Source organism: Gopherus evgoodei, chromosome 2 (genome assembly GCF_007399415.2).
Source record: "Gopherus evgoodei ecotype Sinaloan lineage chromosome 2, rGopEvg1_v1.p, whole genome shotgun sequence".
NCBI lineage: Eukaryota > Metazoa > Chordata > Testudines > Testudinidae > Gopherus > Gopherus evgoodei.
In genome coordinates, this window is record NC_044323.1 from 205150964 (window position 1) to 205174301 (window position 23338).

At 41.1% G+C, this 23338-nt stretch overlaps 1 protein-coding gene across 1 annotated transcript in view; it reads left to right on the forward strand.

The window, feature by feature from the left end:
- The window catches only part of PIEZO2 (piezo type mechanosensitive ion channel component 2), a 496400-nt gene that overhangs the window by 430928 nt on the left and 42134 nt on the right, over positions 1-23338 (forward strand). The window contains exons 33-39 of the mRNA XM_030549442.1: positions 1131-1242; positions 3042-3107; positions 8159-8325; positions 9526-9701; positions 20334-20723; positions 22173-22431; positions 22988-23170. Of these exons, the coding sequence (XP_030405302.1) occupies positions 1131-1242; positions 3042-3107; positions 8159-8325; positions 9526-9701; positions 20334-20723; positions 22173-22431; positions 22988-23170 (1353 nt within the window). The remainder of the gene's footprint in view (positions 1-1130; positions 1243-3041; positions 3108-8158; positions 8326-9525; positions 9702-20333; positions 20724-22172; positions 22432-22987; positions 23171-23338) is intronic.

Here is a 23338-nt window from a genome sequence, read left to right on the forward strand (position 1 = left end):
CTGTAATGGACAATTCCAGCTTACCTGAGACACAGGTTTGCTCATGTTGTTGTGTGCATGCTTGTATTAGTTTGCTTTATTTTCCCCCATGCATGAAATCATGTGCTCCTTGCTTAACAACTTCTGTTGACTAGAAATGAAGGATGCCAGTTGCAAATGATTTTCATTTTTTAATGAAAATCATAAAAACACAAAAACACTTCTTTTGTCTCAAATTGCTATGAAATTGTATTTAATGTCTTTAGCTCTTGTATCATGTTATGCTGTGCTGGAAAAAAATTAGAATCTTATTGCTTTTTTCAGTAACCTTCCCCCACACCCTCAGCAGAGCAATCCAAACTACTACTACATGGTAATAATACTTAACACTGCTACAACACTTAATAAACATTGGACAAACTCCTGCTTACTCACTCATGGAAATCAGAGTATGGTGAGCAGGATTTGGCCTGTTAGCTAATTCATCCCCATGAAATCCCACGGATGCAGGTAAGTATTATTATCTCCCTTTTCCAGATAGAAAAACTGAGACAGAAAAGTTAAGTGACTTACCCAAAGCAACAGAGGAAGTTTATTGTCAAAATGAGGATGAAAACTCCAGAGTTCCTGGCTATTAGTTGTAGACAGTTCATAGACTACTAGACCTCTGTCTGTACTCCTCAGATGAAAAGAAAATCACATAAAATATATGAAATTTGCTGACACAAATACTAGCATTGAAATATTAATAGCAATTTTTGATGTTTTAGATTATTAGTGTTAAAGTTTCCATTTCATTGCACCTTACTTGTAATGCTGATAAAGTAAAAATATAAATTCGAAAGATTTGGGGGAAATGAGCCATACGTACAACCACTGTGTTAATTCCCAAATTTAATTCCCAGAACATTAATTTTTGGAGGTTCTTATGAAACTTGGTTCACCCACAAGCATTTTCACATTTGTTTTCATGTTGACAAAAACAGTTCAAGAAAACTTAGCAGATCTGCAGGGAAGGTGTTTGGATTGGGATTCAAAATGTTTGCTCACCCCTGTGTTTACCCTAAATATGTATTCCTGTGTGTGATATACTTTACTGTTTACTTTGTAAACATGAAGAACCTGGAAATAAATGAGTTTGTTTCCTCCAGTTTGTGTATCAGGCCTGGATTACTGATCCTAAAACTGCACTTCGACAGAGGCGCAAAGAAAAGAAAAAGTTTGGGAAGGAAGACAAGCGAAGGCGAAAAGGATCAGGGGATGGTGTGTATGATTTTGTATGTATGGTGTGTATGGTCTTCAGAAGTCCCCTTTAAACAAACTAAGGCCCGATCTACACTGGGGGGGGGGATCGATCTAAGATACGCAACTTCAGCTATGAGAATAGCGTAGCTGAAGTCAACGTATCTTAGATCGACTTAGAATCACTTACTTGGCATTGTCGCTGCTCGGGATTGATGGCCACCGCTATCCTGTCAACTTTGCTTCCGCCTCTCGCTGAGCTGGAGTTCAGCAATCGACAGGACAGCGATCGGGGATTGATTTATCATGTCTACACTACATGTGATAAATCAATCCCCGATAGATCGATCGCTGCCTGCCGATCCGGCGGGTAGTATAGACTTACCCAAAGAAGCAAAAACTCATTCTTCTTTCAATCCCTCGTGTGGCAAGCAACCATACCATCACAGAATGCTCTCAGTTCTGCCAGGGGAATAGGAAGAGTGCTTTGTGCTGTTTCCAGAGAAGTTTCTAGTGAGAATATATGACCTGAACAGAGTTTACCTTGGGTCTTTACCTGGAAGACACTGTATACTGTGCTGACTTGTTACACAGGATAGCCACAGTGGAGGTCCATTCATCTGTCTTGTTAGAACACAGTAATACAAATTAGAAGAGATTACAGGAGAAAGGGGAAGTGTGACTGCCAGGGAGCTGTGAGATTAAAGACTCAGTTTCAGATTCAGAGAACTAGTAGGCAAGGCCCCATAGGAAGAAAATCTAAGGGAAAAGGAGTTCAGGAGAGCTAAAAGTTTCTTGAGGAAGCAGTATTAAGGGCACAACTGCAAATTGGCCTAGTGGATAGTTGGGAAGCAGTAAATGTGATATATCTTGATTTTAATAAGGCTTTGTTAGGCAGCATTTGGCAGGCAGCAAAGAAAAAACATTCAAATTTAACATTCTTTTCTTAGCATCACAAAACTGTTTATGTACTGTGAAATGTTTAGTTTGTAAGTGATTTGCAACTTGTGAGTTTTTTCTGCATTTAAAAAAACAGAAATACTCATCAGAAGTATTTTTGCCGATATGTATTTGAAAGAAACGTTCATCCTGAAGCAGTTACATTAGAAGTCCCTCTATCTGGTACCTTCCTCTGGTACTTATTTAATTCTCTTCTGTCACTCAAGCTACAACAGCTAAGTTAATATGTCAGATACTATTGGATCAGTTCTTTGATCCACTTAGTCATGTCTGTGATTTTTTTTAATGGCAAATATCTGGACTATAATGACTGTTACACTTAAATAAAACAGCACATGATAGATTCAAAACAACCCTTCTGCTTTGTTTCAGCTAATCGGGTCCATCTTCATGCTGTTGTCAATTCATTTATTCTCAATCAGCATGAAAGCATTAGAGTTCAGTGAGTTAAATCAAAAGTAGGTTTAAAAGGGTATGCTAGTATATTAAAGTTTCGAGAGGAATAACAAGCAGACTTTTAAGGCTAGATCTTCAGCAGCTGTAAACAGGCATAACTCGGTTGAACTCTATGCGACTGCATTGATTTATACCTGCTAAGGATCTAGCGCTTAAGGTAATTGATAAACAAAATGCCCTTACAAAAAATTAAACCGTGTCATTCATGGACCAACTCCAACTATGTTGTTAGAATGTTTTCTCCCACTTGCATCCTGTGAGATCTGGAGAAACCTGTTCTGCTAAGACTGGATGGATCCAAGTACTTCTTAATAACCATGAAATCTCTCTTCAATTCTAGTGGGATTTACATGTTAACCTCTGTGGGAAAGGCTTTAATCATTGCTTATATTTTAATTTAGCAGGAGCTACTGATGTAGAACATGAAGAGAGAGAAGATGAACCTGTCAAAAAGAAATCAGATGGGCCAGGTACGCAGGCAAAAGGAAGGCTGCCCTAGTATTGCATTGTAATTGTGATTGCGGGGATAAATGGCATTACCGTGTGGTCAATATGTAAGTAACCCAAGGGCAACATACAAGCAACGTGATTCTCTCCAGCTTTCATCTGTTTAGTCAGAATCGCAACTGACTCTAGTCTAACCAAATACAGACATATTCATTCATGAAATCACAGAGGAAGAGATAATGACCTACTAAATCATCCAGTCCACTTCCCTGACAGTACAGAAGTGTTCTCACTTTCATGTGTTTTATCCAGTAGTATTAAAAATCCCAAGGAAAAGGTCTTTCACAATAGAAGCAAATACTCTCAAGCTCTTCCCCAATGTATGTACACAGACATCAACATTTGCATAGTCTTCTGGCCAGTGGATGTATAAATGTATTATACATCTGTGTACTGTATTATGCCTAGCTTAGGACCCAGTCCTGCTTCTGTTCAAGTCAGTGCCAAAACTTCTGTTGACTTTTCTTGTGCAGGATCTGACCTTCAAATTTTAAGGCCAGTAGAGCCAGGTCCCTATGTTTATTATGTATTGTGCACTGCTGAGCACCCTGTTCTGGCTCAGTGAGGGACCAATACTGCAAGAAGTTGACTGTCTCCTGCAAGGTAATGAATGCCCTTAAATCCCATTGATTCTAACTTCCAATGGAACTTGAGAGTGCTCAGCACCTCACAAGAGGCAGCCAAAAACTTGGCCAATAACAATAAGCTGTCAAGTGGTTTCTCCAACTTAAATAATTAGTACAGCTGTGCAACATCCTAAAACTAACAATATGGGTCAGATCCTCAGGACTGACTCTTTGGCTTCAGGTGGTGTGAACAGAAGGATGGTGGCATCCTCTTCAGTCTAGCCTTGACCAGTTCTCACCTGCTGCAGTGTGACCTTCTCTTCTAGAGCTATTTATCTCCTGTATTTATAATGGAAAGGGCATGCTACTCTCCAACAAAACTTGTGCCGCAGTGAATCATAAGGTAGCAAAGGTCAGAAACGAGATACCTTGTCTCTTTCCCACAAGATAAGCACTTCTCAAAAGAAGAAAAGGTTCTTACTTCCTTCTGGCTTTTACTATCTCATGGTGTAGCTTGGTCAGCTAACATACTGAGATGAATTTCAGTGAATGTGGATGGTCTGATGAGGGTTGAGGAAAGGGAAATATGATGCTAATTGGATTATTATTGGGTTTGATTGAAGCAAGCGTGTAGCATCTTTCATATTTGATTTTACCTGTTTCACCCATCCCCTAGATAAAACTCATTGAAAAAAGTGTTACCAAAACTGGAGGGAAAAATGATTAGAAAGGGTTATTCTAATTAACAACTCTGGACCAAATTGCTAGTCACCTGCTAGTCCCCTTGAAGTCAATGGGAGCAGCAGGTTTTCATTCTCTCTCAGTATTTGACCCTTCAAGTATAACAGTCTCTAAAGAAAATAAATCTTTCCCTTTCTGAAGATGTTTACATGTGATCGATCCCCAAAAGATTGTTTTTAAAAAGTGACAGAGAACAGAATAGCCACAGACTCATTAAAAATGTATACTACATCACCTCCAATCCTGAGAGAAAAATGACCTTCTAGATTAGATTGGAAGTCACTGGCAAAGCATCTCAGTGAGACCATAGGATACCTATAGTAACTGAATACTTGTTTGTAAGTAATCAGACTGCCCCACAATTAATCTCAGTAGTGCAGATGGTACCCCATCAATTGTGAGGGCATGTTTCAACACAATATATACTGTCTGCATATATGCTCTGTGTGTATGCAAGAGAGAGAGAATCACATTTTCTTTTAAACTGTACATGAGTACATCTGAAGTCATAGGCACCATCTTTATGAGTTACCAGGGGGTGCTCGACCCCTGCTCCACCCCAGGCCCTTCCCCCACTCCATCTCTTCCCCCAAACCTCCACCCCTGCAGAAGGTGCTGGGGGGGGGAGGCGGAGGAGCTGATTGGGGGGGTTTCCAGTGGGTGCTGAGCACCCACTATTTTTTTTCCAACCCTGGAGCACCCATGGAGTCGGATTCTATGTCTGAAGTTTAAAAAAATTGCAGTGCACATCAGAAACAAAAATTAAACTTTACCTTTAACTTATCGTGCAGGGGTCAGCAACCTTTCAGAAGAGGTGTGCCGAGTCTTCATTTATTCACTCTAATTTAAGGTTTCACGTGCCAGTAATACATTTTAGCGTTTTTTGAAGGTCTCTCTCTTTAAGTCTCCATATTATTTAACTAAACTATTGTTTTATGTAAAGTAAATAAGGTTTTCAAAATGTTTAAGAAGCTTCATTTAAAATTAAATTAAAATGCTGATCTTACTCCGCCGGCCTGCTCAGCCTGGTCTGGGGTTCCATTCACCTAAGCCGGCAGTGGACTGAGCAGGGCCTGCGGCCGGGACCCCAGCTGGCAAGGGGCTGGCAGCCAGAACCCCAGACCAGTAGCAGGCTGAGTGGGGCCAGCAACTGGGACCCCAGACCGTTGCTGCTCAGACCACTGCCCATCTGGGGTTCTGTCCGCCAGCTCCTGCCAGCCACCATCCCAGCTGCCAGCCCCGCTCAGCCCGCTGCTGGTCCTGGCCTTGCCCACATACAGTGGGTACCTACCTTCTCCCTGGTTTTAGCCCATTCTCTTCCTCTCCCTCTGCACTGAGCTGAGGGTGGGAGTGCACTGAGCACAAGGCTGGGGGTGAAGGAGCAGGCTGGGGATTGGGGTGTAGGGTCTGGCCAGGAGCTAGAATGAGGGAAGGGGCTCAGGGTTAGAGTGTGGAGCGCTTACCTGGGCAGCTCCCATTTGGAGTGAGGGGTGCAGGTGGGAATGTGGGGTGGGTGCATGAGCTTCCATTTGGTGCTCAGGGTGGGGGTAGGGATGTGGGGGGTGCAAGAGTCAGGGCATGGTGTGTGGAGGAGCTGGGTATGTGGGGGGGTGCTGGAGTCAGGGCTGGGGTCATGGGGCTTAGGGCAGGGGGCTGGATGTGTGTGAGGGGGGTCAGGGCAGAGGGCTGGAGGCATGTGAGAGGGGTGCACGAGTCAGGGCATGGCATGTGGGGGAGCTGGATATGTGGGGGGGGATGCTGGAGTCAGGGCTGGGGTCATGGGGGAGTGCAGGGGTCAGGGCAGGGGGCTGGGTGTGTGTGAGGGAGGTGCAGGGCTCAGGGCAGGGGGCTGGAGGTGTGGGCTGGAGTCATGGAGATGCTCTCAGCCCCGTGCCCTGAGCAGCTCATGGCAGAGGGCTGGAGGGGATATGCCCTGATTCCACTCTCCTTCCCCAAGGCCCCATCCTCGCCTCTTCTGTTGAGCAGTGAGCACACTGCGGTTCCGGCTCTGCTTCTCCCACTCCCTCTCCAGGGCCATCAGCTCTTTGGCCGCAGGGAAGGAGAGGAGGAGGGGCAGCAACCCAGCACCCTGGGGGAGGAGGGAGCTTGGCTGCCAGTGGAGGCTGCCCTGCAGCAGCAGCCAGCAGGACCAAACTTCTGCCCTCTGCCCCTGCAGGAGAGGGTAGTGCATATTACTTTGTTCATGTATAACTTTTGCATGTCTTTTAAAAAACAAACTACTCACACCCCAAAGTGCTGAACAACATAGTCTGGTGACATTGGTTACTGACACTGTTAAAAACCTTCTCAACAGCAGAGCTATAATGCTGACATAGGTCCATTTCTGTAATACATACTGTAAACATTTTAGCTGCATATTGCAGATTCTTCCACTAGGTCAGCATTAGATACATATATCTGGTTCTTTCAGATTTGGAAACCACAACATAGGGCTAGATTTTGGTTTGGAAAGAGGATTTCAGCACTTTTATGCAGTACATAAAGCACTCTCAAATTATGAGAGGGCGGGATGGAGATGGGTTGCAAATAGTGGCGTCATTCTATAAACCCCGAAATACCCAGAGGAGCACCTCTTCATATGAGAAGTAACAGCACTATTCGAGTCAGCAAGTACTCCTCAATCCAAGTTTGCTGAATTGAAACCATGAAAAGAAATCCAACTAAAACTACTGTTGTGTATTTAGATGCAGTGGTTGTTAAACACTGCTCCTTGCAACATTTACCTCTTATTGTGGAGGAGGAATATATATGTAAGATCTCAGCTAGCAAAGCGACTTGAGAGTAGAAGTCAACTGACTACACAGGGCAGAATATGTGAGAGAGGGCTCATAAAATGAGGCCATGTAGCCTAGATACAAGAGTAATAACTGTAGGCAGATCAAAGATACCAGCTCAGGCTAGCACGGTCCAGGCATGAGAACTGGTTAGGAGAAATTCCACTGGACAGCAGAAACTGAATGTGCCTAATGGATGCATAAAGTGCCCAGTTCTACAAGGTGCTGAGTGCCCACAACTTCCATTGAGCTCCTGGAACTGAGACTGTCTGCACCTCTGAGGAGATGCTTAACCCTTAGGGCTTTACCTCGCAAAACCCTTCCATACTTGAGGAGTTCCTCTGAAGCTGGAGATGATTACTTACGTGACTAGCAGGATCAACCTTTTAGAGAGGAAAAAGGCATTCCAAGATTACAAACACTAGTCAGACCAGCAGTCCACGTCTACACAGGAACACTCAGGAAACTTCAGACAAATTGACTAAAGGTGTGAAGTCAAGGCAAATAAACTTAAGTGTGTTAAACCCCCAGGATTAAGTTACAGCAAATTAAGGCCATTTTACTCAAGAATGAGAGCAGCCACATTGAGAGGATTGCGGGGTAAGTGGGGGTATTAATATGTATAAATTTACACACATTGACTTCACACCTTTAGTTGATTCACTTTACATTTCCTGAGTATTCATGGGTAGTCATGGCCATGGAAAGGTAGGAAAATAGCCCCAACAAATCAGGTGGCTTTCAGCCATTTCCAAACATTCCTGTTGCTGATAGAGAAAGGTCTTGCAGCTTGGATTATTATATTCAATAAAATAAAAATTGAACAAGCTCTTGTGAAATGTCTGAACAGGATCATCGTATGAATAAAATAAGTTTATGTTCATTAACACTATCACTTTTTCGCTCTCTCAGATAATATCATCAAAAGAATATTTAATATTTTGAAGTTCACCTGGGTCCTTTTCCTGGCAACACTAGATAGTTTTACAGCTTGGCTCAATTCCATTTCAAGAGAGCACATTGATATCTCTACTGTGCTGAAAATTGAGAGATGTATGCTGACCAGGGAAATTAAAAAGGTAACATGTATTGTGCTTTACTTTTGCTCATAACATTTGCATTGCAGTGATAAATGAGAGGTTTCTCTTTTCAACTTAATATGAGGCAGTGTACTAGAGATGGAAATTTGTAAAAGTCTCACTTACACAGATTTTAGAAATAGTGTGACTTCTATAATCCTCTGTTTCTATTTCAAAAAAACAAAGACAAATAAATCTCGAGAACTGTGGCTCTGAGCATATGTGCTGGAACTAAAGGTGTTGTAGCACCCCTTGCCTTGAAGTGGTTTCCATCACATACAGAGTTTACAGCACTCCCACTATAAAAATAGTTCCAGCACTTTGTCTCTGAGCCCAAAGCAGCTGATTGGAAAAACAAATGTGCTCAGGGATTTAATTCTGAAACTCCCATCGAGGAGACATTCTTCTTTATTATGGTCCTACAAAAAAGTTATAATGCTGAATGCGTGCCTTTATAAATATTTAAAAGGCAAAGGGTCATAATATCACAGACACTTGATTATAATTTCACTGCAGAAACAGTGGGTAAATATTATAAAAATATAAGTAATTTTTCCCAAAACTTTTGGTTAAAATGTGTTTCTTTTTTGTCAAGATTTTGAATTTAGAAAGTTGAATCAAATTTAATTAGAGAGAGAGAAAGAACTGAAATTCAAACAAGTAATGCTAGCAAAGGGACAGACCAACATATTTTCATGTAATTTATAATTTGATCACTTTACTGAACTAAGGAAATCTGTGCATAAAGTCTCCATAAAACTCAGAAAAATGACTATGCAAAATAGCAAACTTCTTACTCAATGCATGTTCCAAAGTCAATACAGCTGTTGGTGGAGTGGGATACTGTATGGCCATAGGAAACATCAGTAAAGTTGTGATAGCCAGAAAGAACTCTGCTTGGTGCCTGTGCGCAGGGTTGTGCTTACAGTAATGAAACCATCTTTTTGTTGACAAATTTGACTGTGAAGTCATTGAGAGAATAGATAGTGATGCCTCTTTCTACAGGGAAAGTTTTATGAACACATTTATACTTTTGTAAATGAGATCATAATCTGACTCTGACTGAAATAGGCTTGAGGAAATGAAGGCCTTTTGTGAGTTTGTTCTCTGCAAAGACTCATTTCATGCAGCCAAATGACTGAAGAAACCAAAATCTCACACAACACAAATGCTTTGCTATAGCTCTTCTCTCTTTCTCAGGGGAATGTTCCAACTCGTGAGAGCATCCATATGTATTACCAGAACCATATGATGAAGCTTTCTAAGGAATCAGGACTGGACACAATTGATGAAAATCCTGGTCAAGATTCTAGTTTACAGGCATCTGAGAGGATGGATAGTTTAGATTCAGCTGCTTCTCATGACAGTATTTCCAGGTATTTTGTTGTAAAAACAAATCACTTGTTTTTGAATAGATAGAAAAATCACATGATAGAAATTATGTTAAGGAATTGTTGCATAATGTTGGACTTTACATCTGAAGCTGAAGAACCCTTTGATTTATCAGATTTATCAGTCACTGTATAGTAGATAAAAGATGATTGGATTGACAAACCCATGTGTTTCCCTCTGTACAAAAGTGCGCAAAGGGAATGAATTAATTCTTATTCTCCCAACTCGCCCACCAAACCCCGCCCCCCACCTCCACCAGTCCGCAGGACCTGGCTGGAGTGCAAAGTAGGCAGGGAGCATGGAGCAGAGCCCCAAAAGGTAGACAAAGCCAGGAATCTGAAGGGATCCTGGTCCCTAACCTCATGGGTACTGGGCAGTTGCATTGATTATTACTGTCTACATTCTGCAGTAGGAGCAATTGCCATGCTGTCATTGGCTCAGTGCTCTCAATTATAGTCACTCTGCAGAGAGGAGTCACCGAATGTCGCTCATGCTAGTGCTACCTCAAGCACCATTTTCTCCATTTGTCTGCAGTTTTGAAGGAGGTTTGGGGACATACTCCTTAGTGTAGTTCCCTCTTACTCTTAACCTCAGTCCTTTTCCTGCACAGCTGAGGGGCTGCATGGATATTTTGCAGGGGCAACATGGTCACCGAGCTCTGGGAGGAACATCTGGCTGAACTAATTTTCCTCTTCATGTCAATACCAAATAACAAGCTTCTAGAGGGTTTTTGGACTATCTTACAGAGATTAATACACTGAAGACAGTCTCGTGGTATTTCACTTTGATTGTGAGAATAGGCACCAAATGAAGGAATTCCATCATTTATTACCAGTGTTTTGTTCTGGATGGTTAAATTCTGGTCTCCTGCACATAGCTTGAGTGAAAGGACTTTGTTCTGGGTAACTATATGGGTTTGAGGGAATATAATTTTCCCTCACAAGGTAAAGGCAGGGCACAGAGCCCTAGAAATGCCTCCCTGCTGCTTTCTTCCATTCCTCTTGGAATGGTCCACTAGAGAAGTGCAGTTTGTGGGCCCATGTCTGTGCCCCACCATTTACCTGACCAACCCATACTCCTGAGGGAATTCTGCACCCAAAAAAAATAAAAATTATGTGCCCAATATTTTAAAATTCTGCAAATTTTATTTGTCAATAATTGAACGTGGCTCCAGCATAGCAGTGAGGAACACAGGCCACTGACTGCATTGAGGTGGGAGATCACCTTGGAGCTCCCGCCTTCCCCAGTACAGACACTCAGCAGTGAAGCTGCACCTGACCCTGATATAGGGCAGGGGCTGGACCTGCCCCAGAAACATCCTGGGGCCCTGCCTCTCTGCGCCAGGTGCACCAGGTGTAGTGGGCAGGCTCAGCCCAGCAGGATCCAAGTGCAGGGGGGATCAAGGTGTAGGTGAGAGGTTTCTGTGTGAGGCAGTCTGGGTGCGAGCAGCTGAGTGGGAGATCTGGATGCACTGCGGCTCGTTGGGTGGTTCTGGGTGCAGTGGCAATGGGATTCTGCAGGGTGAAGAAGGTTGGGGCTCAGCAGGGGCTTCTGCGTCTGGTGAATGGGGCTCGGCAGTGCGGTTGGAGGGGCTTGGTGGAGGGCTCCAGGTGCTGTGGGAGTGGGGCTTGATGGGGCGGAGGTCCAGGTGCAGCTGGTTGGGGATCAGTAGGGTGGGGGTCTGGGTCTGGGGGGCTCATCATAGGGATCCAGGTGTATGGGGGTAGGGCTTGTAAGGTGAGAGTTTGATGGGCTTGCTTAATGGGGGAGCCCTAGCTGCTGCCGAGGGGATGCCACATACTGGGCTCCCAATTCCACCTGCGATTCCCCTATTCCCTTGTCTTCTTCATCTCATCCCCATGCCCCATCTCCCTCCCCTAACTTCCACATTCCCTCCCCCTGCCCTATTCCACCCCCCTTCCTTCCCCACTGCCTCTTCCCTCCCACCCCTCATCCTCCCTTCCCTCATTTCCCCCATCTCCCCTTATGCAGCCCCACTGCAGGCACTCACTGTTGCACAGAAAACAGGAAGCTCCCAGCACACAGAAGAGGAGCACGACTGGCACTTGGATCCAGGAGGCGGCATTCAGCCGCAGAGTCAGCAGAGCCCAGATGCAGCCTCCTTCAGCTGGGCAGCTCTGCGCTTACAGAAATGGGGAACAGTGGCACATAACCCCATGTGTCCCCCCCCAGGCCTCACCTCTGTTTGAAGGGGGAAATTCCCACCCCCCAAACAATTCTGTGGGGGAGGCGGCGTTTTCTGTGGGCACACAGTCATGCAAAATGCCCCCAGGAGTAAAAACCCACTTATCCTTTCCACACTTCCCTGGAGAGAGATGCTGCAGAGTTCAGTGCCAAAGCCTTAGCACATCCTTGCTGTTTCGCACATGCACAGACTCTCACTCATCCACTTCCCCGTGATACAAGAATATCTTGTTTTCTCTGTGTCCAATGTGTTTATGACCTTTGAGAGCCTGCAGAAGTTGTTCTACAGTGTCAGAAGGGAAGTGGGGGAGACCTCTGATAATCCGATAGTTGCTTTCTGCAGTTTCTTCTTCTCTGAAGCGTGGCAGTAACCTCTCACACTTGATACTCCCCTGCAAACTCAGTTGCTTGTATGTACAGTAACTCTGCTCAGCTTTTACTAATAACATATGGTCAGAGGGTAACAGGCTAAAAATAGTGGAGGGCTTGTCTTCCTTTCAGATTTTATTCACAAGTAAGTGTAACTGAATGTCTGAACACTTATCTGAAATAAAAACGTGTAAGCAATGTGCATAAACAAAATACCCACAAAATTACCCAGCATTTCCACAGGCTGAAAAAAAACCAACAAAACACCAGGATCAATGCTGGCACTCATAAGACATTCAATAGTTTGCTGCAATTTAACCGTCAAAATCCTTTATTTCATGGAGTACTAAAGCTAGCACACATTTCCTCATGGCTAACTACCAGGAGAAATAGCACCTGCATCTGTTGTCTGAAAATTCATTGGGGTCAGACTGTATAGGAAAAACATCATTCAGCCAAATTCTGCTCTCACCTGAATGCAAGACCCATTGACTTCACTTTGAGTCTCACATGGATATCTAAGTGGTAGAATTTGGCTGTCAGGATTCATCTGCTCATGTAAAGAGAATACTTGTAGGTAAAAAACCATTTTCATTAAATAATATTTCAGTCACTTACCCAATATATACTGTACTGGTGTACAGTAGATATTGAAATCAGCTGTTTAGCCGTGTGTAGTAGCAATATGGCTGTGTTAGCTGGAGTGCTGACAACAATGAAAGCCATATGTTGGGGAGGGTAATTTTGTTTTATAAAAGGAAGTCAGTTGCCAAACATAATTTAAAAAAATATGTAAATCTTGTAAATTCAATGTTTGAATTCAGTCTCTTTAGTAAAATTGTATCCACTGTTGAGATCCAAGCAATTCTTGTTGGACTAACCACTTTTCCTCCCGCTTTCCTCCCCCTTAGCCCCAGCCCCCGCTTTTGAGTGACACCTCACTTGCTCCTTTCAAACCTTTAGACTTTGATGGTGATGGTGAATCAAAGCTGGGCAAGAAGATAAATCATAATACCTATTTTAACAGTTGTATACCCACTAATATAATCTTTGAAAAAACTTCATTTCCCCAAAATAAGATGTCACAAGGGCACATTAACAAATGAACAACAGAAGTATTGTCACCATTGAGTCTCTAATCATAAACTCTTTTCCTGGAAATAGATATTTACATGTTTGTGTATCAGTAGTGTTTGCAGAGTATGTGCATCTGCTGCATGACTAATGACCTCTAAATGGAGGAAGCAATAACCAGTCACTTAGATCTAATGATAGATCTTCCGTCTGTTTATAAAAGCATTTTTGCCTGTCTCTTTCTGGGATTATGAAAAGGTCTTATGAGCTGTTTTAGCAATGCAAAGTACTGCAGACCACAAGTGAGTGACATTTTGCATTGCCCAAACAACGATGAGAGAACTTTATCATCTCAAAAACCTCACTCAAAAGCTCATCAGATTTTGCACCAGTTCCTTTGCTATTTTTTAACTTTGCTAAATATAGAGCTTGTCCTGTCAACAGCAAAGTTACTTTTTAAAATATGCAAATGTTTCTTAATTGTAAGGCCAGTTCTGTTCCAGTTGAAGTTAATGAATTAGCGTTATCAAGCGTCAGTTTGGGCTTTATACTTAACATTCTCTCATACGCAGTTCTATTATTTTTGTGAAATCTACTGTTATACTCATATTATTTCCATATTAGCCAATAAACTTTCTTTCCTACTGGTACTTTTCACTTCCAGTGAATCTGATTCAAATGATAGTTTTCAGCCATTATATACCAATTCATTTCCAAGATTCAGAATGACTGAGATTAATCCCCGTTTCATCACTTGAAGATTAAGTAGTATCTGGATGCTCCGAGGGACAGTTTTCTCTATAATTAAGTTGTGGTTTTGGTCTTTAGTTTGTCCCAGTACAAAGTTTTCATTCTAGATAGTCAGTAGACCATATGTTTATGGATTTTATTCGGCATGTAAGTGGTTGGTCTAATAAGGTGCTTAGTGATGGGGGGCGGAAAATGGATGCTTATTTCAGAATTAAAATAATTAAATCTTAACTCAGTTTATACTCAAGCAAATGTCCATTGAATTCTATAGGAGTCTGCTTGACTATTTTCTGAAAAAGCAAACTAGGCAGTTACACTTTAAAATATCACACACCAAAACGTATGTCTGGCTTCTATAAAGGTCCTGTCAGTAAAATTATCATATTAATTTTTTCAAAAAATTTTAAAGGAAAAATTCTTCTCTCTAATCAACAGTGGATCTGTCCTTTGTGGATCCCTATTGTATATCTGATGTTTTAGGCACTTTTGATGGCACTGGACATCTTAAATGCAAAGTGAGGACATTGTAGGCAGTGGAGTTTGGCGCACAAGAGATGAGAAGACAATTTTGCCCTCTTATAACTAGTTGGTTCCTGTACCCTGCCAGAAAATATTTCAAGCCAGCATCATAATGAACTCATTGCCCTTTATTTCCAGTTAACTTATTAACTAAATATCTTATGAATTTTGGTAAAATGGCTGGGAGCTGGTAAAGTCCAATTAGTTGTCTTTTGTGAAATGTGGCCTAAGATTACAAAGGAATAGAGCAGGGGTGGCCAAACTGCAGCTCGCAAGCCACATGGGGCTCTTTTACCGTTAAAGTGTGGTTCGCAGAGCCCTCCACACACACACACCCATTGTCCACCTCCCAGAGTTGGGGGGTGAGAAACTTGGGACCTCTGCCTTGCAGCAGGGTGGTGGGGTAGAGGCTTCTGCTCAGTGGGGAGCAGGGTCTCAGGGCTTCAAGAGGAGCGGGGGTGAAGCCCCGAGCCCCGGTAGGTGTGTCCCAGTGCTCGAACTTCTGAAGATTGTTGTATGCAGCTCAGAGAGTCAGTAGGTTTGGCCACCCCTGAAATAGAGAACAAAACTGTAGCGCCATTAAAGTCAAATGCAAAGCTCCAACTGACTTCTTCAGAGTCAGGATTTCACCTTTTAGATGTCAAAGCAAGAAGCAAATCCAGAATGGCATCCAGCACCTAACAAGCTCTTGCAGCTTGCTTTGACTTTAATAGGAACTGTGTGATGCTCAGGAGCGCTCAACAAACCTTTTCTTCATCCTAGAGTTTCCCACAATTCTGTTTCCTTCCCCTCTGCAGTTCTGTAGGCAGCTCAGTGTTGTAACACAGCCCGTGCTAGCCACGGCCCGTTCTCCTGTTTGCCACCAGGCAACTTATTTGAAAGCTATGTGAAAACTCCAAGAATGTTTTTAGTAATGATAACTTCAATTCCTATGTACAGTGATTAACTGGCCCACCAATTGTAGGTATTAAAATTTGGCTAATAAGTCATCCAGGGAAGATAGAATTGTTGGAAATGCAGCTAGCAGAATGGGAAATTTCTTACCCAATCCTATCATTCAGAATAAAAACATCTGTGCTAAATATATCCCCATTTGTAGTGGATAGCTGGTTAAGTTTATTTGCACATACTTTGGCTTGGGCTTTTAATGCACATTTCAGTTTAAAATACCTATTCTTTGAATGGTTTCAAAGAAGTTAATGCTTTTCAAAGTCTCTAGAGAAGCCAATATGAAAAGTGACCTGGAAGTATATGCCTGGATAAATGTATGTGCTGATTAGTGACTGAGTCAACACAAACTTTGCCAATTGTACATCACAGTATGGATCATATCCCCCTTACCAGCTTATTGGTGTTGTAGGTTCCTACACATTGGGAAGCACATTTACTGTGCTATGAGTATAAAATTGTACTGCTTTCCAAACCTTGGCGGATCCTGATCAGCTGCTCAGTAGACGTAGATTTTCCTTCTGATCACTGAGCTGTTCTTTCCTTAAACATGTATGTAATCAAAATCATTGCAAGGACTAACTCAGGGCCTAATCTTGCACCTAATTAAATCAGTAGTTGTTTTGCCATTAACTTCAACAGGAGCCGGATCAAGTCCTCCAGGTGGGGAGCAGTTGAGGGAAACTGGAATACATGTTTTCAATGAAAATTTACCAGTGGAGGCACTCCTTATGGTATAAGAGTCAGCTTTTGTTCCTAGCACAAGAGCCTGAGTTACTTAGTTTCCCTTCCTTGTATCTCCCCACTGTTATTTACAAGACAACATGTCTACATACACACATATATATGTTTAGAGAAGAACTCGTAACTTTACATAATAATAACTATATTGTGGGTTAACTAAACACCAAAGTGAAAAAAGGCAATGGGCCATATTTTCAAAAGTGCTTGATTTCAATGGTTGTTAGATGCCTAATTTGCTTTAGATGCTTTTGAGAACCCCACAAGGTGCTTATTGCCTAAATACCTTTACAAATCAGCCCCTAGGTGCTTACAGAAAAGAAACCCAGCTCCCAAAAAAGATGGTCAGATGGAGTTTGGATTTAAAAAGGACACTAAAATATCATTAAAAAGTACACAGTTTGTCTGCCGACGGCTCCCTATAATTCAATACCAAAAACTTCATTTAAAGAATTAGAGCTAGAGTGCCCTATAGATCCATGTATAGTGTAGACCTTCCAGGTGCTCAATCCTACACCCACTGAAGTCAATGGGAAAAGTCCCACTGACTTCAGTGGTGCTGGATCAGATCCTAAGTGTGGATCACCCCTCATTGTTTAGGTGTTTTTTTTCTCACTTATGAATCTTAGAGACCCAGAGAGGTGGCTGCCTGGATTAAAACTCCAAATAGTTCCCTCGACTCAGTTCATGCACATCTGCATACTTCATTGACAATTACAGCAAACTACATTGTGGTTACCGACCATATGTCATTAATGTATTTGCTTCCTTCCCATTGCTAATGTTTGTATTTACATTAGTGTTGTCTTTTTCATAACTCATCCACTTCTCATTTTATCCAAGAGCATCCTGAATGTATAGTATATGCCTCTGTTGTCCCATTGTAGTGACAAGTGAAAGGAGATAAGGGTTTAACTGAAAATGTCCTTTCTTTGATATTGTATGCTTTACAAATTTTGAAATAATGGGGGAAATATTTTTCACATGACAAAATAAATACCATTTTCTTAAAATGATTATCAATGTCAATATAATACTAGATAAAAATATAATATTAGATACAAAATCAAAAGCAATGATAATTATACTTGGCATTCATCAAGTAAGTACTAATTTGGCTTTTTTGTACTGAAAGACGACTGGCTAGTGTATGAAAGCTGTTTTTTCTATTAGTAGAATATGAGGGTTTTTTAAATTTTGAAAGCTCTTTTAGGAAATTGGCCTGCGCCTATATAAAAGAATTCCACAGGATCTATTTTTAATAAAATCAATATTGTACAGAGGAAATCAGCTTCCAAAATGTTTTAACTGATTTTTTGGAATTTTTATTCAAAGTAAACAAAAGTAAAAACTCTCACTTGTACAAAGTTGTTGTCTCTAGGCAGCATGGGAACTTTGAGACTATATTGATTCCCATATCTATATGCATAGCGGTTACATTTTATGATTAGTTATGGCTTCTGTATTTTTCTAGTCACAAACCAGCTGTACATAAGAATTTGGTTTTGTGGTGACTTTAATCAGGTCCTTATCTTCTCTCTGATCCTTTTGTCTTTGTGTCTGTGTTTTCTGCATGGCGAGCACATTCACTTACTGAATTATGTATAAAGTAATGTCATTGGTATTTAACATTGTGTTTATAACTGTTTGCGCTGCTAGCTGCTACACTGAAGCAACCATGCTGTTCTCAAGGCAGTCAACCCTTGATGATTTAGATGGACCAGACACTGTTCCTAAAACAAGTGAGCGCGCTCGACCTAGGCTTCGTAAAATGTACAGCATGGATATGTCCTCCTCATCAGCTGACAGTGGCAGTATAGTGTCAAGGTGCTTAACTCATGCATGCTTTGTTCACTCATTTACCCTGGCCATTCTACATGTGGCATTGTATACGTGTGCAGATGTATGTGTTTAAAACAATTTGCATGCTTATTGGAAGCTTTATTTCCTTGATTATTGTGATAAGACAAGTATAAAAAAGTATCATAAACCAGTTACTTATTTGTTATTTTGCCTTTTTTTTTTAAGAAGTCCACTATTCTTTTATTCATTATAACTTGATCCTTACTTTGACCTTTGACAATTGGCTCCTGCATCCATATATAGGAACCTGAATAAAAAAGGGACTGGTTTTCAAAGATGTTGAACCCCCAGCAGCTCCCATTGACTTCAGTGGAATTTATGGGAGCTCAGCTCTTCAAATAATCAAGTATCTAAATATGGATTTAGGAATCCAATTTTATGTACCTAGCTATGAACATTTTGGCCAGACTCCTTTAATTTTTAGTTACTCTCTTCATAGGAAAGAATTGTTAAATATTTTGAATTCTCTTCCACTGATTTACAGATTCTGAAGTTTTAGAATTAAGACGGGAAATTATTAAGAAAAGATAGCAGGCAATATAAATACTGAAAGAAAGAACATATTAGAGAATTGTTCCAGAGCTGTTCACTCAGTTTTGCAACTCAAGACTAAAATTGTCTACATTTTATATGGCTTCAGGATATAAAAGCAATGTTTCAAATATCCCTTCAAAAATAAAATTGCATGGCATCATAAATCATTCTACTTCCATATTGCACACTGTTTTAACAACTTCTGGGTGTTGATTTATTTTGGAATTCATCATTTTACATTCTCACTCATTAATCACCTTTAAAGGAATTATTACTATTAAGAATCATCAAAATGTACATTCAGGCAACAGCTACCATCAGTTTACTTCTGAAAACTCTCATTAGAAGTTAAAAGGTGACATAACATAGCTACAGTAAGTTTGAAAGTGGTTTCAAAGGAAAAGGGTATAGAAAGCAATTTTGAATTTTGGCGGGAGGTAGTATTGTCCACTGACTTTTAACAATAGCAAGTTTATTTTATATATATTTTGGGTAAAATCCTAGTGAAGTCAAAGGAAGCTCTACTATTATCGGCCAATGTTTCAACCTCTGTCTCTTTGACGAGCTGTAAAAGGATGTGATACATGTAAAACCCATGTTGTTCTTTTTATTATCTGACTGTTGGAGCTGGGATGGGGGCTAACAGGAGTGGGACATATGAGAGCGAAGAAAAAGAGAAGAAACTAGGAATAAGGGAAGAGTGGGGCATAACCAAAAGAAGACAAAAAGCGAAGCAAGGACAGGAAAGTAGCTAAAGGGGGATAGCCAGATTCTCAGTTAAGTCAATGAGCTGCGCCAATTTACACCAGATGAGAGTACAGAGAGACGCAAACACAGAGTGGTGGTGAGGGAGATGAAAAACACATCAAGCAGAGTAGAGCTTTGTCAAGCAAGGTGGAGAAGCAGAGAGATAAGTGTGCAGATAAGACTGAGTAAAAACAATGTGAAAAGAGGGAAAGTACACACACAAGAGGAAATAGGTAGGTAAGCAAAAGAAGTGAAGAAGAAAAATGTAGCGTGATCTGAAGGTAAGATACCATAATATCCTGCTACTCAAATGGATGGCACTACTCTATGTTTGCAATTGGCTTATCCTTTCATATAGATATACCATGAAACGTGAGGGGATGGATTCTGTGTGTCCAACTGAATTTTGCCTGCAAGCTGCAGTTTTGAAATGATAAAGCTATGATTGTTAGAAATGTTGCCTTTATAGTGAAGTATATGTATTCCTATATTATACTGTAGCATCATGCAGCTCACTTGAAACAAATGTAGGAATATGCTCTAATTGTGTTTAGAATTTGTTTGTTCTAAGAAAATTGTGTTTAAATTCCCTCTTTGTCAACATTAATTTGTCTTGTTTTGGTTTGGAACTGTATTGAATTACTGCAAGCTCAACAAGCAATCACTCCGTGTGCAAATGGATCAGTGTTTTTTATGTGTAAGGAAAAAATGACCGCAGTACATCTTCTGCCAGCTGCAGTGCATTTTCAAAGTTTGGGAGCAGAGTGAGGGCTTGCCAATATTTCAACCTCAAAACAGAGTTAGCAAAGTTTTCTGAGTAATTGTGTTAAGAGAGAAATCCTTTTTCTTCCTCCTGTTCCTGACAGTGAACCTACCCAGGTCACCCTGCTGTATTCTCGTCAGGGCACAACAGAAACCATTGAAGAAGTAGAAGGGGAGCATGAAGAAGAAGGGACAGGTTCTACATCAAGACGAGAGGATGAGGTGGATGATTATGGCTTGGATTCAGAGGGAGCTGCGTACACATCTGATACTGACGTGCCATCATACTCTGCTGCGGATGGCAATGCTGAAGTCCCACCTTCATACAGCAAAGCTGTCAGCTTTGGTCATCTTTCCTTCAGTTCCCAGGATGACTCTGCTGGCAAAAACTTCATGATGGTGAGCCCAGACGACAGTCAAATTGACAAGCTAAATGATACTATCCTCCCTCCATTGACACACGACCTGACTGCCAGTGAGCTGCTTCTAAACAAGTAAGAAACTTTAGAGAAGAAAAAATGTAGTCTTTGAAGTTTTCCTAAATACTTTAATTCCTGTTTTAGGAGCTGTTTTCTGTCTAACTACTGCTGTTATTAGTGAGGATTTTTCTCTCAATAATTGGTTTTAATGGTTGGTGTGGAGCTGTTTCTTTCTAATTGTTTTTTATTTGGGAAAGGTCCTTCTAAAATTACCTGGAAAAAAAATCTCAGCTTCTCCCCCCCATACACACTTAGTTAATAGCCCCCATTGCTTTGATTTCTGCAGTTGAAATCCAATGGCAATGCTGCATTCCTTCCTGGGCTGGAGCATACTCCCCTCCCCACCATGCAGCCAGCAAGTTATGCTGTCCAGTGCTTGGGAGTTGGAGCCAACAGCTCTTCTTTCTCATCTTCTTTTGTGACATCATGCTTCCCAAGGACAGTAAGGAGGGAGCTTTTCTTGTTCTACCTTGACTGCAGACACTGAAATTCTGCCCAGCCCTTATGCGGGCCACATAAGATGTGAAAAGTCTCCTTATTCCTTCCTTTACCACAGTGCACTTGCATTAGGGCCAGGCAGAATTTCCAGTCCTAGAAATGATCCCATCAGCTCAGTTAGAACTGGACCAAAAGGCACCACACTGCCTGAGTAAATCAAGTGCTTGTTCTTCATACTTCCATGTCCGTTTGTTTTTCCAGTATTCAACCAAATCTGTCCATAGACTGGAACATTCAAAGTGTTGACAAGACAAAAAAGCTCTTTTGTGCTGTGATTGTGCAGTGCCTAGTACAGTGAGGTCCTGGCCCATGACTAGAGCTTCTAGGCGCCACTGTAGTGCAAACAATAATAAATAAATGACGCTTATGAAAAGTGGAGAGATTTAAATCTATGGGAGTTCATGGAATAATTTTACACTTGTCATCATTTTATTATGTTTTTAACATCAACTTAGTTTTTTAATTAACAGTCGGGTTTACCCAAACAGTCAGAGGAGACAAGACACATCTGGTGGCCAAAATAAAAATGGCATTCATTCTGATCGCACTTAAAGTTACACTGGTGTGAAATTAGTGTACTGACTTGTAACAGAGTTATTCCTGATTTCTGGTATAAGTAGATCAGAACTGGATCCAATGGCTTGCTGCCAGAACATGATTTGCAGATGAGGGGCAATGATTAGGTGTTTATGGGCAAGCTGATTGTTTTCATGTATTTAATACCAAACTAGCACTTCCAAATAGTTTATTGTAAATTATTGCTGGAGCTTTAATTTTTCATAAATTTGTTTAGCTTCAGGCCATATTACATATATTTGTTTAGAATACCAAATTCTGTTCATGTTTACAGATTTTCCGACAGAACCTGCAACCATTATAAAGGAGAAAACAGTCATAATAAAAATCAGCTCTCATGAATTTCATATTGATGTAATTCTGTCATTCATGGAGCTTTTCTTCTCACAGAATGTTTCGTGATGAAGAGCTGGAGGAATCTGAGAAATTCTACAGTGGTCAGCCTCGACTATTGCTTCTCGTTTATGCCCTGTATAATACACTAGTGGCCCGGTCAGAAATGGTGTGTTATTTTGTGATTATCCTTAATCACATGATCTCTGCCTCCATGATTACTCTTGTGCTTCCCATCCTTATATTCCTTTGGGCCATGCTGTCTGTCCCCAGGCCTAGCAAACGCTTCTGGATGACAGCCATTGTCTACACTGAGGTATGCCATTACTCTTACATCCTTATTTGTCAAACACATTGGGAATAGATAACACGCTTTTTTTGCAAAGAAAAGTGAATAATAAGCCACTCGGGGCAGAAATTATCTCTTTTTTGTGCTTGTACATCTCTCCTTTGGGCATTATAATACAAATATATACTAAAAATAACATCCTTGGGCATTGGTGTGATAGGCGATTGATAGCTGAGAGGCGATTGTTTGATTTTTTCTGTGCTGCTCTTGGCTGATGTCCCTCTAGTTATAAAAAGGCAACACCTACTAATAGCTACCATCTAGTGGTACCCATGATACTGCAGTGACTGCCTATTGTATTAATAGGCAGATAACTGCGATATCTCAAATGCCAGTGGGTGGCCCATGTTGGTCAACGCTGATTTTTTCATGGCGACCCCTCTAATTGGAATGTATGAAAGCATAATTAATCTAATTTAAAAAAAAACATGAAATAGTCACATGGCATTTCATGTGACAGACATTAGGCTAATTGTTCTGTCCGTTGAATGTTAATTGTTCTCAATACATTACTCCTGTACAGGTGACCATTGTTATCAAGTACTTCTTCCAGTTTGGCTTCTTTCCCTGGAATAAACATGTGGATTACACCAAAGATAAACCTTACCATCCACCCAATATTATTGGTATTGAAAAGAAAGAGGGTTATGTGCACTATGACCTTGTTCAGCTCCTTGCTTTGTTCTTCCATCGATCCATTTTAAAGGTAAACTGAGATAAAAGGCATGTCTTTATTTTATTTAATGATTATAGTCATTCCTATGACTCTTCAGCACAATGAATTCGTCTTCACAGTACCCCTGTGGGGTAAAATGTTACTATGCCCATTGTACAAATGGGGAAACTGAAGAACAGAGAGATTGTGTGGCTTGCC